Source organism: Hyposmocoma kahamanoa, unplaced genomic scaffold (assembly GCF_003589595.1).
Source record: "Hyposmocoma kahamanoa isolate Upper Pololo Valley unplaced genomic scaffold, ASM358959v1 192, whole genome shotgun sequence".
NCBI lineage: Eukaryota > Metazoa > Arthropoda > Insecta > Lepidoptera > Cosmopterigidae > Hyposmocoma > Hyposmocoma kahamanoa.
The window spans coordinates 8479447-8490979 of record NW_020653719.1 but is presented as its reverse complement, the minus strand read 5'-3'; the positions used below and the strand labels follow the sequence as shown (position 1 = coordinate 8490979).

At 34.4% G+C, this 11533-nt stretch overlaps 1 protein-coding gene across 1 annotated transcript in view; it reads left to right on the top strand.

The window, feature by feature from the left end:
• Nucleotides 1-976: 976 nt before the first annotated feature.
• The window catches only part of LOC113226433 (protein pellino), a 132964-nt gene continuing 122407 nt past the window's right edge, over nucleotides 977-11533 (top strand). The window contains exon 1 of the mRNA XM_026459049.1: nucleotides 977-1104. Within this exon, the coding sequence (XP_026314834.1) occupies nucleotides 1091-1104 (14 nt within the window). The 5' untranslated portion in view covers nucleotides 977-1090. The remainder of the gene's footprint in view (nucleotides 1105-11533) is intronic.

Genomic DNA, 11533 nt, shown 5'->3' with positions numbered 1-11533 from the left:
CAATACTATCTCATGTTTTATACCCTCCATAAGGCTAGGTAAATCAAGAAGAATTGAATACTATGTATCTTTCCATGTTTAAATTTCCCGCTAATAACTTCCCTCCAAGAAGAAACGTTCGGAAAAATGTCCAATGACTAAATATAAAACGAATGTATCAGGCTTGTATCCGACCAATAAAATTGAACAATGCGTAGAATGGAACGCTCGTAGCTTTCGTTTGTCACGTTGGCTGCGCTGTTTGCGTCATACAGTAAAGCCTAGATCACACAAATGTGACTGTTTTTTATTATATTCAACATTTAGCATTTCGTCAGGCGACATTTATCCTATGAGCCTCTACTATTTACAATGCAATGATTTTAACCTCACCACAGTCACACTGCAGGGCTCTCGGTTGCTTGAAATAAAATGTTTCCATAGGGAATTGAAGAATTAGTTGAAAAATATTTTAATTGCTGTTTATTTGTTTAAAAGTAGCAGTTCTTACTTTTCAAAATTAGGTATGTGGTTAGAATCGTACACGTCCAATTATTGACAACTGAATAACATATTTTAATCAAGCAGACAATAAAACGTGGAATTTCCAAATAAACATTCGATCAAAATTATTATTGGTTTCATTTAATGATTGTGACCACATCTTTACATACCTTTAACGGTTATATTGGCTAACATGCAATTTGTAAAAACTTCTGTTCGCTACTGCTGACCATTGTGAAGTTGTCTCCTAAACTAAAACACATTTACGTTCACAGTTTGTGTTTTGAGAATAGTTGAATTAAATCGGTATTGTGCTCGATTTTACAACGGTAGAATTTGATGTTTATGTGTTTTTCATCATTAGTGATTTATCTTATGCAGTAGGATATCATATTAATTCATGTTCCCAAAAGTGAAGTGTAAAAATTAAACGAGGTTGGTGAAATGATGAAGATGAGTGCGTTTATCGCTATTTAGCGATGTGTGTTTGTTTTAAATTGAATTGATGGTGATTTGATAAAATTCATGGTGTTTCCGATATTGCTAGTGCAGTTTGTAAAAAATATTTCGAATCATAGGGTCCACAAACGAGCTGACGGATTCTATCATGGTCGTAAAACGGTGAGTTTTTTGTCTCTAAACGTGGTGAATCTGCGTGTACACGTTTCTTGCCCTTGTATAACAAATTTATGCGCAAACCTCATAATAATGCTGTATTAAAGCCCTACTATTGTATATTACCTTTGTGAGAAAAGTAAGCACTAACCAAATGCGTAGGTATAGACAGATAGGTACGCAGTACTTTAGCTATCTACGTAGATATTTCTGTTTGTTTACGTCTTTCAGGGTGTTCAAAACGCGTCTGGCGTATTCTGTAACATTTTTTTTATTCCAACTTCTGTTCTACAGGAAAACTCGAATGATTTGGCCGTTGTTTACGTACCCACAATATTTTTTTGTCGCCAATATCGATCAGACAAAAAAACGGTTACCTATTTATTGGTTGCCCCATTGTTCTAAAATTAAAATTATGAAAAAAATATTTGAAAAAAGAACAAAAACTGTTTTTAATTACGTTTTATAATAGGTTCATTATACTGCTTTTTGTTTTGGAATGTCAAATTCGATACATCACATCACAAAGATAATGTTTAATAAAATTATGTGTATTATTATTGTGATTAATTACAAGAAAAACATGATAATAACAAACAATTAGCTATTTACAAAAAAGGTGTATTTCAATATTAGAACCTGTTTACTACATCTATGTCAATAGTAAACAATTGCCTGATTCTATGTGCTTGCAGATAAATTTTATTGGGTAACCCTTATTTTAACACAAAAGTAAGATGCATGTATAACTGTAATTGGAGAATTGTAAACATTTTTAAGTATACTGTGACCTTTTAAGATACTCATGGGTTGTTAACATAAGACAAAATTAAAAACAGCCTTTATTTTCTGATAAAGTTTTCTTCACACTATATGTTTCATATTTATTATACCTTGATTATTATCATTAGCATAAAGATTTATAACATATACTCTTCCAACATATGCCATTAATTTTAATTATATCACTGGTGGCTTAACAGTAATTATGCCACCACCAGTGACATAGTTACTGTTAAATCTGACCTTCAAATACTAAATGGTAGGGATGCGCAATGCATTTTTAACCAACTTTAAAATAAGGAGGAGATTCTCAATTCAACTATGTTTTTTCTTGTATGTATGTTACGCGATACCTCATATTTGTGAACCGATTTTGATAATTCTTTTCTTGTTGGAAAGAGGTTACCTCAGATGTGGTCCCATTTGAATTTGAAGAAAATATTTCACCTCTAAGGCTGGCAAACTAGGGGATTAATGACTTATGAGGTCGGTTTTTAAGTACTCTGTACTGTTTTGTTTTACTATGAAGATCTATTCAAATACGTAGGATCTAGTGATTTCTTTCTATCGGTTCATTCAATGCAATTTTTACGTAAATATATAAAACGTTAAGGTGAATCAAATCATCTAGATCGTATTTACGATTTAAACACACAAGGCTCTTTTTGAACCCCTATTTTATATTGGCCGGCAAGAAAACCAGTTTGGCAGCATCCAAGTACAATAAGTCTACAATATTTGGCTATTTTCACTACTTCTGTGCCACCTGAATGTGTGTCCTCACTCGATAATCTCACTTTGAATGAAAGTCGTAACTGACTGAAGCCAAAAAGGCCATCAAAATTATTTTCTTTACCGAAATTAAATTTGAATTTTTATGAGATTGGTTCAAGAGCATAAAAATCGATCTGTGAATCGATTCAGAGGCGTATGATCCATCACAATCAGAAAAATCTATTCAAAGCAAAAAATTGTGCACCACTATTAAATGGCTGGTGTCCAAAGCATTTAAAAGTTCTATTTAGAGCTGGGCCAAAACTAATACCGGCATGACATTTCACTGTTTGTCTGGCATGTAGGCTATTTTTAACTTAGTTGGTTTGTATTCTGTGTTACTGCAATTGTGGAAATTACTGGTATTCTGTGGAACGTCTAGATTGATACTCATAATGCTTTTATATTCCTGTTAGTAATTACATTGTATGACAGTAGAGTTTAAACTGGAGTTGCAAAAGCATAGTGTATGTCTGAGATATGAAGTATGAGAGTAATTTTCCAGGTTAATTATTCTGTACCTAATTTTGGTGAGAATTTTTATTGTTTAAATATTACAGAATATTATCATGAAGTTTAGTTTAGACTTAATGTTCGAGTGTAGTATCCTGAAATATTCTTTAATATTTCACGATAATATACTCGAAAACCTAAACAATATAAATTGCCACCATAATTAAAGAAAACTAACCTGAAAATTACTCATGAAGTTGTTTAAAATTTAACTCTATCTGATATTGTATTATAAATAAACGCATTAATTTATCGATATTTATGATAAAATAAAAAAAAATTAAATATTCAAATCCAATAAGCTATTCACATTTTCGTATGTTCAGTATGTGCCTTATCTGCCCACTGGCCTTGTTAGACTTGTATTGCCATTGTTGATTGATGCTATTGTGGGAGACTCATGCATTCTATTGTAATTGTATAACATTCTCTTAGCATATAATAATCTTTTTGTTGTTGAATGAATATTTGAAAGTTTGAGGTTGTGTGTAGTAAATTTTGTAAGAGTTGTTATAGAAAAATCGAGTAAACTATCGTTTATGACGATAATGCCAGAGAAAACAAGTAGAATTTAAAAGTAATAATCAATACTTTTGTGTGAAAAGAGCTATTTCATTGAACAATAAAAATAAAACAAAATTTCACGAAATCCTGTATGGGCTTGTTAAGATCAGTTTTCGGATTCTGACCTACAATATTATTAGCATTTTCTTTGATAAAATTGACCCTTCTAAAGTCCCTTGATCTGTCCTTGTACACTTGAGTGGTTTCCTAATAACTCTACACAAAAGGTAGACCTTCAGAGTTCCAAGTCACAAGTGGCCACTTGAACCGCTTCCATTACTGTTTACTTTAAACCTATAAATCATTTAGTGTGTTCTGTTTTTAGATTTTTATTTTTAATGTTAACCTTTGCGAAAGTACGATGCGGTTTATGTGGAGTCCCCTTTTACCCCACGCTCATTAAAGTTTCATCGCATAGGGCTGCCTCAGGCCGCGTTCACGTGCGTTTAAATGTGTCGTGTGGGACTCCGTTACGGGCTTGCCACATGTCGACTTATTTCCTTTAGCCATTAGAATTATCGCTGGCATAAAGTCTGATGTGTGCAATTACAAAAATTATACTCAAACAGCAATTTTTAATTTACCGACTTGCAGATGATAATAAGATTAATTATAAAATTGGAGGAAAATACTTTCAAAATGTTATTTAAAACATCGGACATCGGGTATAAAAAATTTTGTTATTTCAATTATAGGAAATGAAACTAGTTTTTCCGGATTTACATCGCGTATATATTTGTTTTTTCAAACAAACCAACGTTTCGGGCCCTTTACAAGTAAAAAAAAGCTAAGAAAACCTAAGAACTCGATAGTTTAAATCATTTTTTTTGCGAAACCATTGTACGATCATTTAAGTTAAATTTGACACTTTTAACTGTTCACAGTACGGAGAACCAGTTCCCGTATTCTTGATCATTATCAGACCTTTATGATTTATATATAGTGAGTCAAAATATATGGTAATTAAAATATAAAAATTCCCCGGGAATTTCACGAAGTATATATATGTAAAAAGATGCTTCCGTATTTAGATAGCAAATCAGACGAAAATCTGAACTTTAGATATGAGAGCATCCAAATATAATATCCAACCGATAGGATAAATGATCAAAATTTAAAAAAAGTCCAAACCCTCGAGCTACAACGACGGTTTAAAACACATACTAAATCCCGTGTTCGAAAGCGTGCAAAATGATAACCGAATATTCAGGTACATAAAATGTACGTTTTATATTTAGTGATGACTATTCAAGTGCCATGTATAACGAAACGTGATTTAATATGCTGATAAAAACGTACCGATTGACTGCAATGCTGTGGACACAAGAAATGCTACGAGATTTTATTTTACTTTTCTGAGAAAACCAGGTAGTGCAACCCTGTGCACATCCGTTCATTATCGCCATTGCATTCTTTCAATGGGATTCTCAACAGAAGTGCAACTTTGAAATCTTCGCGAAACGAATGTAACGTACTTTCCTTACTCATCATCATCAACCTATGTATACGTCCCAAAAAGCTCGCCTGGAGCTTTTTAAGACAATCCGCCACGGTGACCCAATGCAGGTTGTGGACTTCACACGTATTCCGAGGGTTGTGAACCTTTTTCTACGTGCAGATGTTATCCTTCACTGAAAACCTCATGGTAAATTTCAAATTATATTTCGCACATAAATTCCTAGAAACTAGGTACGAGCTCGGATTTCAACCCACGGCCTCTGCTTGAAAGGCGGTAGGTCAAACCATTAGGTTACCACGCCTGTACTTTCCATACTAACGATTGTTAATGAACACAACAATTATATGAAATGATTGGTATTTTGTTTTTCTGCTGGAAGCAAAATACGTTACAATTTTATTGTGATATTTTTCGCACTATGCAAATAAATTCTTGTAATTATTATTGCGAAGTATCTAATCGTTATTACATGCTAGTAGGTCTTGTAATTATACCAGTGATTAAGTGACGGAGGTGAATAAATGTATCTAATATGACTTATGGTGATGCAAAACAAATATGAATCACTAATTTATCACCCTACCATTTTTGATATACCCCAACAAAAGCAGGTCATGGTAAGCTTTAAAAAGCATAACGTCATAGGGTATTCGTCATATGATATATCGGATGTCGTTTTCCTGCCTGGATTCAGCGAACCTGAGACAAAATCATAAGTTTTACCAATTGTGGCAATTTGATTGATGTTTTGGCATTCCAAAAGATGTTTTTCTTTGTAAAAAGATTCAAAGGACTTGTGCCATAATATCCGCTTGGAACAGTCAGCACCTGCCGTACCCTACGCCCGCACACACCTGCGCGACAGATGGTCAAACGCCATAGTAAACCCTAAATGGCAAACGACGGTTAGGGGAGCCTTTTCACTGCCACCAATAACGGAAATCGTCGAAATCGTTAAATAAATCACACCGGAACAATGGAATGATTGATAGAGGATTAGTAAATCAACGTCCTAAATTCGTAACCACGTTTGAATATTCAATAATCTGTTAACAATCTCCTTTCATTACAATTCCTTAATAAGTTTGAGCACGCGCCGGCCAGCTTGTAGCGGGGACAAAGTGTGAAGTTGTGTTATTCGTAGTAGTTTCTGTATGGGAGACGCTCTACTCGCATTAGTCGGCTAGTCGGAAGGTCACCCCTCATTACTGTGGCGTTAGCGGCGTGTGCGCATACATGGAGTGCCGACGTATTGTAGTTCGCTGACCCCCAATAGCCAGGTTCGTTCCTCCGTATTCCGCCAAATCGAAACCGCGCGTCAATCACAACTGGTAATATAAATCATGCCGTCGTAATGACTTAAGGGAACTTCCCAAAACTCATAAAAACTGATGTTTGTTTGTCAAATCGTAAACGATGACAATGTTGTTTTTTACGACTTCGTAATCTAAGTGAAAGAAGTATAAAAGAAGTGTTGATTATTTTCACGTTTTAATTCCTTAATTGCCAGCTTTGCATTTAGTATTTTTATAAGGCTCAACGCAGACGACTCGACTTCGACTCAACAATTATCTTGTGGAGTCGAAACTACAAGATCTCGACCATCGGGCAAAAGTAGACTGCTTGTCGGTTTTCTATCGGATACATTTCGGGGAGTGTGCCTAGAAACTTTTCAATTTGGTTCCACCCTCACCGTTCCTCCTTCGGTCGACTGGAAGGTCCGGAACACTTCATCCTTATGTCGTTGATATACCACCCATTTTTAGGCAAACGCGTACCACCGTCGTCGGTCACATCGTCGCTTAACATCAGTTGATATTGTGGCTAAGCGTGTGTCTATTATTTATAAAAAAAGACAGTTGTAAAAAGCTTATTCATTGTTTGAAGAAATGATTTGTAGTGTGTCAATTCATCTATCCGGATTCAGTGTTGACTCAGAGTTAATTTCCGTTCGTTATAAAAAATCCGACTGTTGAACTTTTGGACCATTGGTTCAAATAACATATTATAAACAACTACAGTATACTTCAAATGAATAGCATAGGTTATTTGCCCATTTTCGGCAGGTAACAATTGACAGCTGTCATCAGGGCAGCTGTTTAGGGCCGTATTTACATTTATATGTATTATTTACCTCGAGTCTCTCATTTCGGCCATATCTGTTAATTCCCTTTTAATGATTCGTCTTTGTTCCTTCTTTAAAGTCGATTACGGTTGGCATGGATTTTTATTTAATGGTCGTAGTTTTTCTTTTTGTCTCTAAATCTTTTTGTGCCCAGCTTAAAGACGACGGTTCTTTGTTGGTTGGAATACATATCGGCAGAAATTAGCATAGACTGAGTAATGGCCAATGTCGTTATGACCACACCTAATTATATAAGGTATCATCGCATTTGACTCAACGTACACGCCTATTAAATTAAAAGCAGCTGTAATAAAGATAAAAGGTATAAATAAGCATAAATATTTGAATCTTTAAATAAAACGACTGTATTCAGTTGAAAAGTAACACTAGTAACACCTTTTTAAGTTCGCTCTAAATACCTGGAATGAATCATTGGTTGTCTAACTTACCGTACGTCTGTTAACAGGCTTAAATAGTGTTTACTGGTAATAAGTAAGTACATTACAGTAATGCCAAAAATTTTAACGCATTCAGATATTGGAAAATGAAACTATTTTTTTCTGTTTTCCCCGTTGTTTTCGGATCTAAGTCTCTTTAAATGATTAAATAGTAATATTTTTCAAATCGTCTATAGCGTAAATTGGAATAAGTTTTTTTTTGGTAAATTCAAAATAACCAACTTTATGCTAATACGCACTCTTCTTTTTCCTATTCTGGACTATGGTGACGTCTCCTATCTTGATCTTTCGGAGGACCTTCTTAATAAATTGGAGCGGCTGCAAAATCAATGTATCAGATTTGTGTTTGGATTGAAAAAGTACGACCACATTTCCAAGTTTAGAGATGAGTTGAAGTTGTTGCCTATTCGTTTACGTAGAAATGCTCACATTTTATGCTTCCTCTATAAAATCCTGTTCCATCCCACTTCACCTAGCTATCTACGTGAGCGTTTTCAATACCGCCAGGCTATGGGTGACCGCCTGCGTTCTGGCACCAATTTGTCCCTCGTCCTTCCACAACACAGTTCCCAAAAATATTCGAACTCGTTCACGGTAAATGCTGCCCGTATGTGGAACCTTCTCCCGGTCGAGGTCAGACAGTCGCCTTCGGTTCGGGTTTTCAAGGGTGCTCTTTTGAAGTTTTGGGATTGTTCAGACTCCACATGTTAGAGCTTTTGAAATATTTATTTACATTTGATATATTTATTTATAGTTTTATTATAGAGTTTGTATGTATTAATGTATCAATATTACTTAATATATATGTATTCGTATGTAGGTACATTTGATTTATTAAATTTATCTGTATATTTATTGAGTATAGTATATTCCATTTCTTTACTATCTGTTTTTAGTGCCACCCCAAAAACCAACTTTCCTCTCAGATTTTTCAAAGGTTAGTTGGAAGAAATCTCTTTATGGGATAAGCTCGCCTTTGTACACAAATATTTAAATTGTTTCTGAAAATTTGTAACTTTGTGGTACAATAAAGTGTTTAAATAAATAAATAAAAATAAGATAAGTGATTTTTTTTGAATATCATTGTGATATGAATTTTATTTTTTGTGTGTATATTATGGGATTATTATATTATATATACGGTATTCGAACAAAAGTGTGTACAGGTTGATGTGCTGTTGACTTTTACACAACGTTGTATACGATAAACTAGTATACCACATTGTAATATTGATTGTAACGAATATTATGATATTTTACCACCATAATATTAATTTATGTTTTGTGAAATTACTCCATTACTTTATTATAATTATTAAAAATACTAAGATTGAACACAAACAAAAATTCCTTTGATTTGACAAGACTTGAACAGCGTTTTGTGCTCTGTGGCCCCTGTCCGTCTGTTGGCACAGACGCAGGTTCGAGTCCGTAAGGCGAGCGAGTTTTTATTTGTGTTCGATTTTTGTATTAATAATTATAAAAATGAGGTAGTTATTACTTATAGTAGGAATAGAGCTCTTCATTATAGAGTTCGTCCAGGGAAGTACTGCCACCTGACCTATTTCTGCCGCCAAGCAGTAATGTCAGCATTATGCTCTGGCCACACAGAGGCGGGACGCGGAAGCGTTCTGGGCGCGGTGGCCGCGCGTCGGCCGAGCGTTTCAGTGTGGCAGGGTTCATATAAACTAGTACATTACAAAAAATCCCGCGCCCGGAACGCTGCCGCGGCCGCCTTTGTGTGGCCTGAGCATTACTGTGTACCGGTTTTGAAGGGTAAGGGTGATGGTGATATAACAGGCACCTGGGTCGTGTATATTGCCATCATGCGCACAACTTGTTCATCCCGTCACTTGATATTTAAAAAAAACAGTGAAGTAAATATTTTTTGGAATATTTATAATTTTTTTAATATTAAACATAACTGGTTAACGGTCAGTATATTATAATTATATCATTATTTATTATTATATTATTATTGTTATTATTTATTGCATATTATTATACCTATATATACCTGTAAAGAGCCCTAAAAGTTAGTTTAAAAAATATTAATACACGCCATTCAGATCCGGAAAAAAATTGTTTCATTACCAATGTGTAGCAATCTGGAAAAATCTGGAAACATTCTGAACTCGATATTGCACCTCCGGTGAATCAGAACTTCTTTTTTTTTTAATTTATAAAAAACGAATTAAAAGTTTTGGGTTTAGATTGTTGAACACATTTTGAAGAACTTTTACACGTTACACTGTTTGAGTAAGCATTGCGTCTGCTATGGAAAAATTAAGGAATGCATGTACCTGTGTACATTGCGTTTTTAAAATGATCAAGCATCACTTTTTTTGCAGTGTAGTCTGTGTTTCACCGTAGGTGCAACATGTTTCCAGTATATTTCTCATTCGTCGGCGTCAACCATGTTTAGCAATCGTATGAAATCAGCTTGAAAGACCGCTTATAGCCGTGGTAGAAAGTGTCCAAGATAGTCGCTTGTTGCCTGTTGCCCGTATAGAGATCGTGACCGTGCGAATGGTGAAAGTACACCGGATTTAGAACACCTTTTATTATAGTATTGTGTAATCAATTGTTTCTAAACTTTATTGTTGAGAACGGCGATTAAGTTACGCGAGGTTACTTTTGAGTTACTTCATTAGATCGCTCTTTGTTGTTCGTTATTTAATTTCCTACTGTACATTCAGACAATTGGTGCTGGTGTATACCGCGTCAGAGATAATTGATCTGGATGGCTTCATTAAAAAAAGGACAGGAGCGAAAAGGAACTTACTGCAGCCTGCATTACGCTAATGAGAGTACCCTCAGTGGAATAATCAACCCATTTTCAGAACACTGATTTAGCAACATTTGTGGGTATGAATAATGATCAAACAGCGAGTAGGCAGAGTGATATCGAAATTTTTTTTTACTATGAGATTTTTACAGTTTGAGAATCGCAAAAATAATGTAATCATGCCATTTAAATGTTTATATGCCTATTTGAGTAATATGTATTAAACAGATATTTTTTCGTGTTAAGTGTCATACTATATAACGCACCCATCATGGAAGAATGGAGTTACGTTAAACTTGTTTATTGCCCCATTAGATACTGGAAAATATAACCTACTCCCTGTACAATTCTTGTAGCTCTATCTACATTATTAGTCGCTGGAGTTACAAGAATTGGAGAGCATGTGGGTTATATTTTTCTGTATCTAATGAAGCAACAAAACATGTTTGATATAACTCCATTTATGCTATTCTTCCATGAGAGGTGCGATAATATTAACAAGGTTCAAAATTATCCAGATATTTATTTTCTTTGATAATTATCATGATAATCATCTGATAATATACTTTTGTCTCTTTAATTTTGGACTAAAAATTACAAACAGTAAGAAAACTATATAAACTCGTAGAAAAATCTGAGGGGAGAAAACGATTTGGTTGGTTGGTGACTTTTTTTGAGATTGCCATTTGACACATCTGTATACGTCTCCGATACACACACAGACACGACGTTGCTATTGGTAGCATTTTATTGTCCAATTAATTTTATAAACATTAAGATAAATTAATTATCATTGGATATATTTCTGTAGCTTTGTACAAGAAGTGCGTAAGTAATACGGACTTAAGCACTTCTAGCATCAAGCCACAGATGTATCAAGAAAAAATATCAGTGATAATTAGCATGACAATTATTACTACGAACCGAATAAAGATTATTATTATTAGTGCTTCGAACCCTGATATCAATGT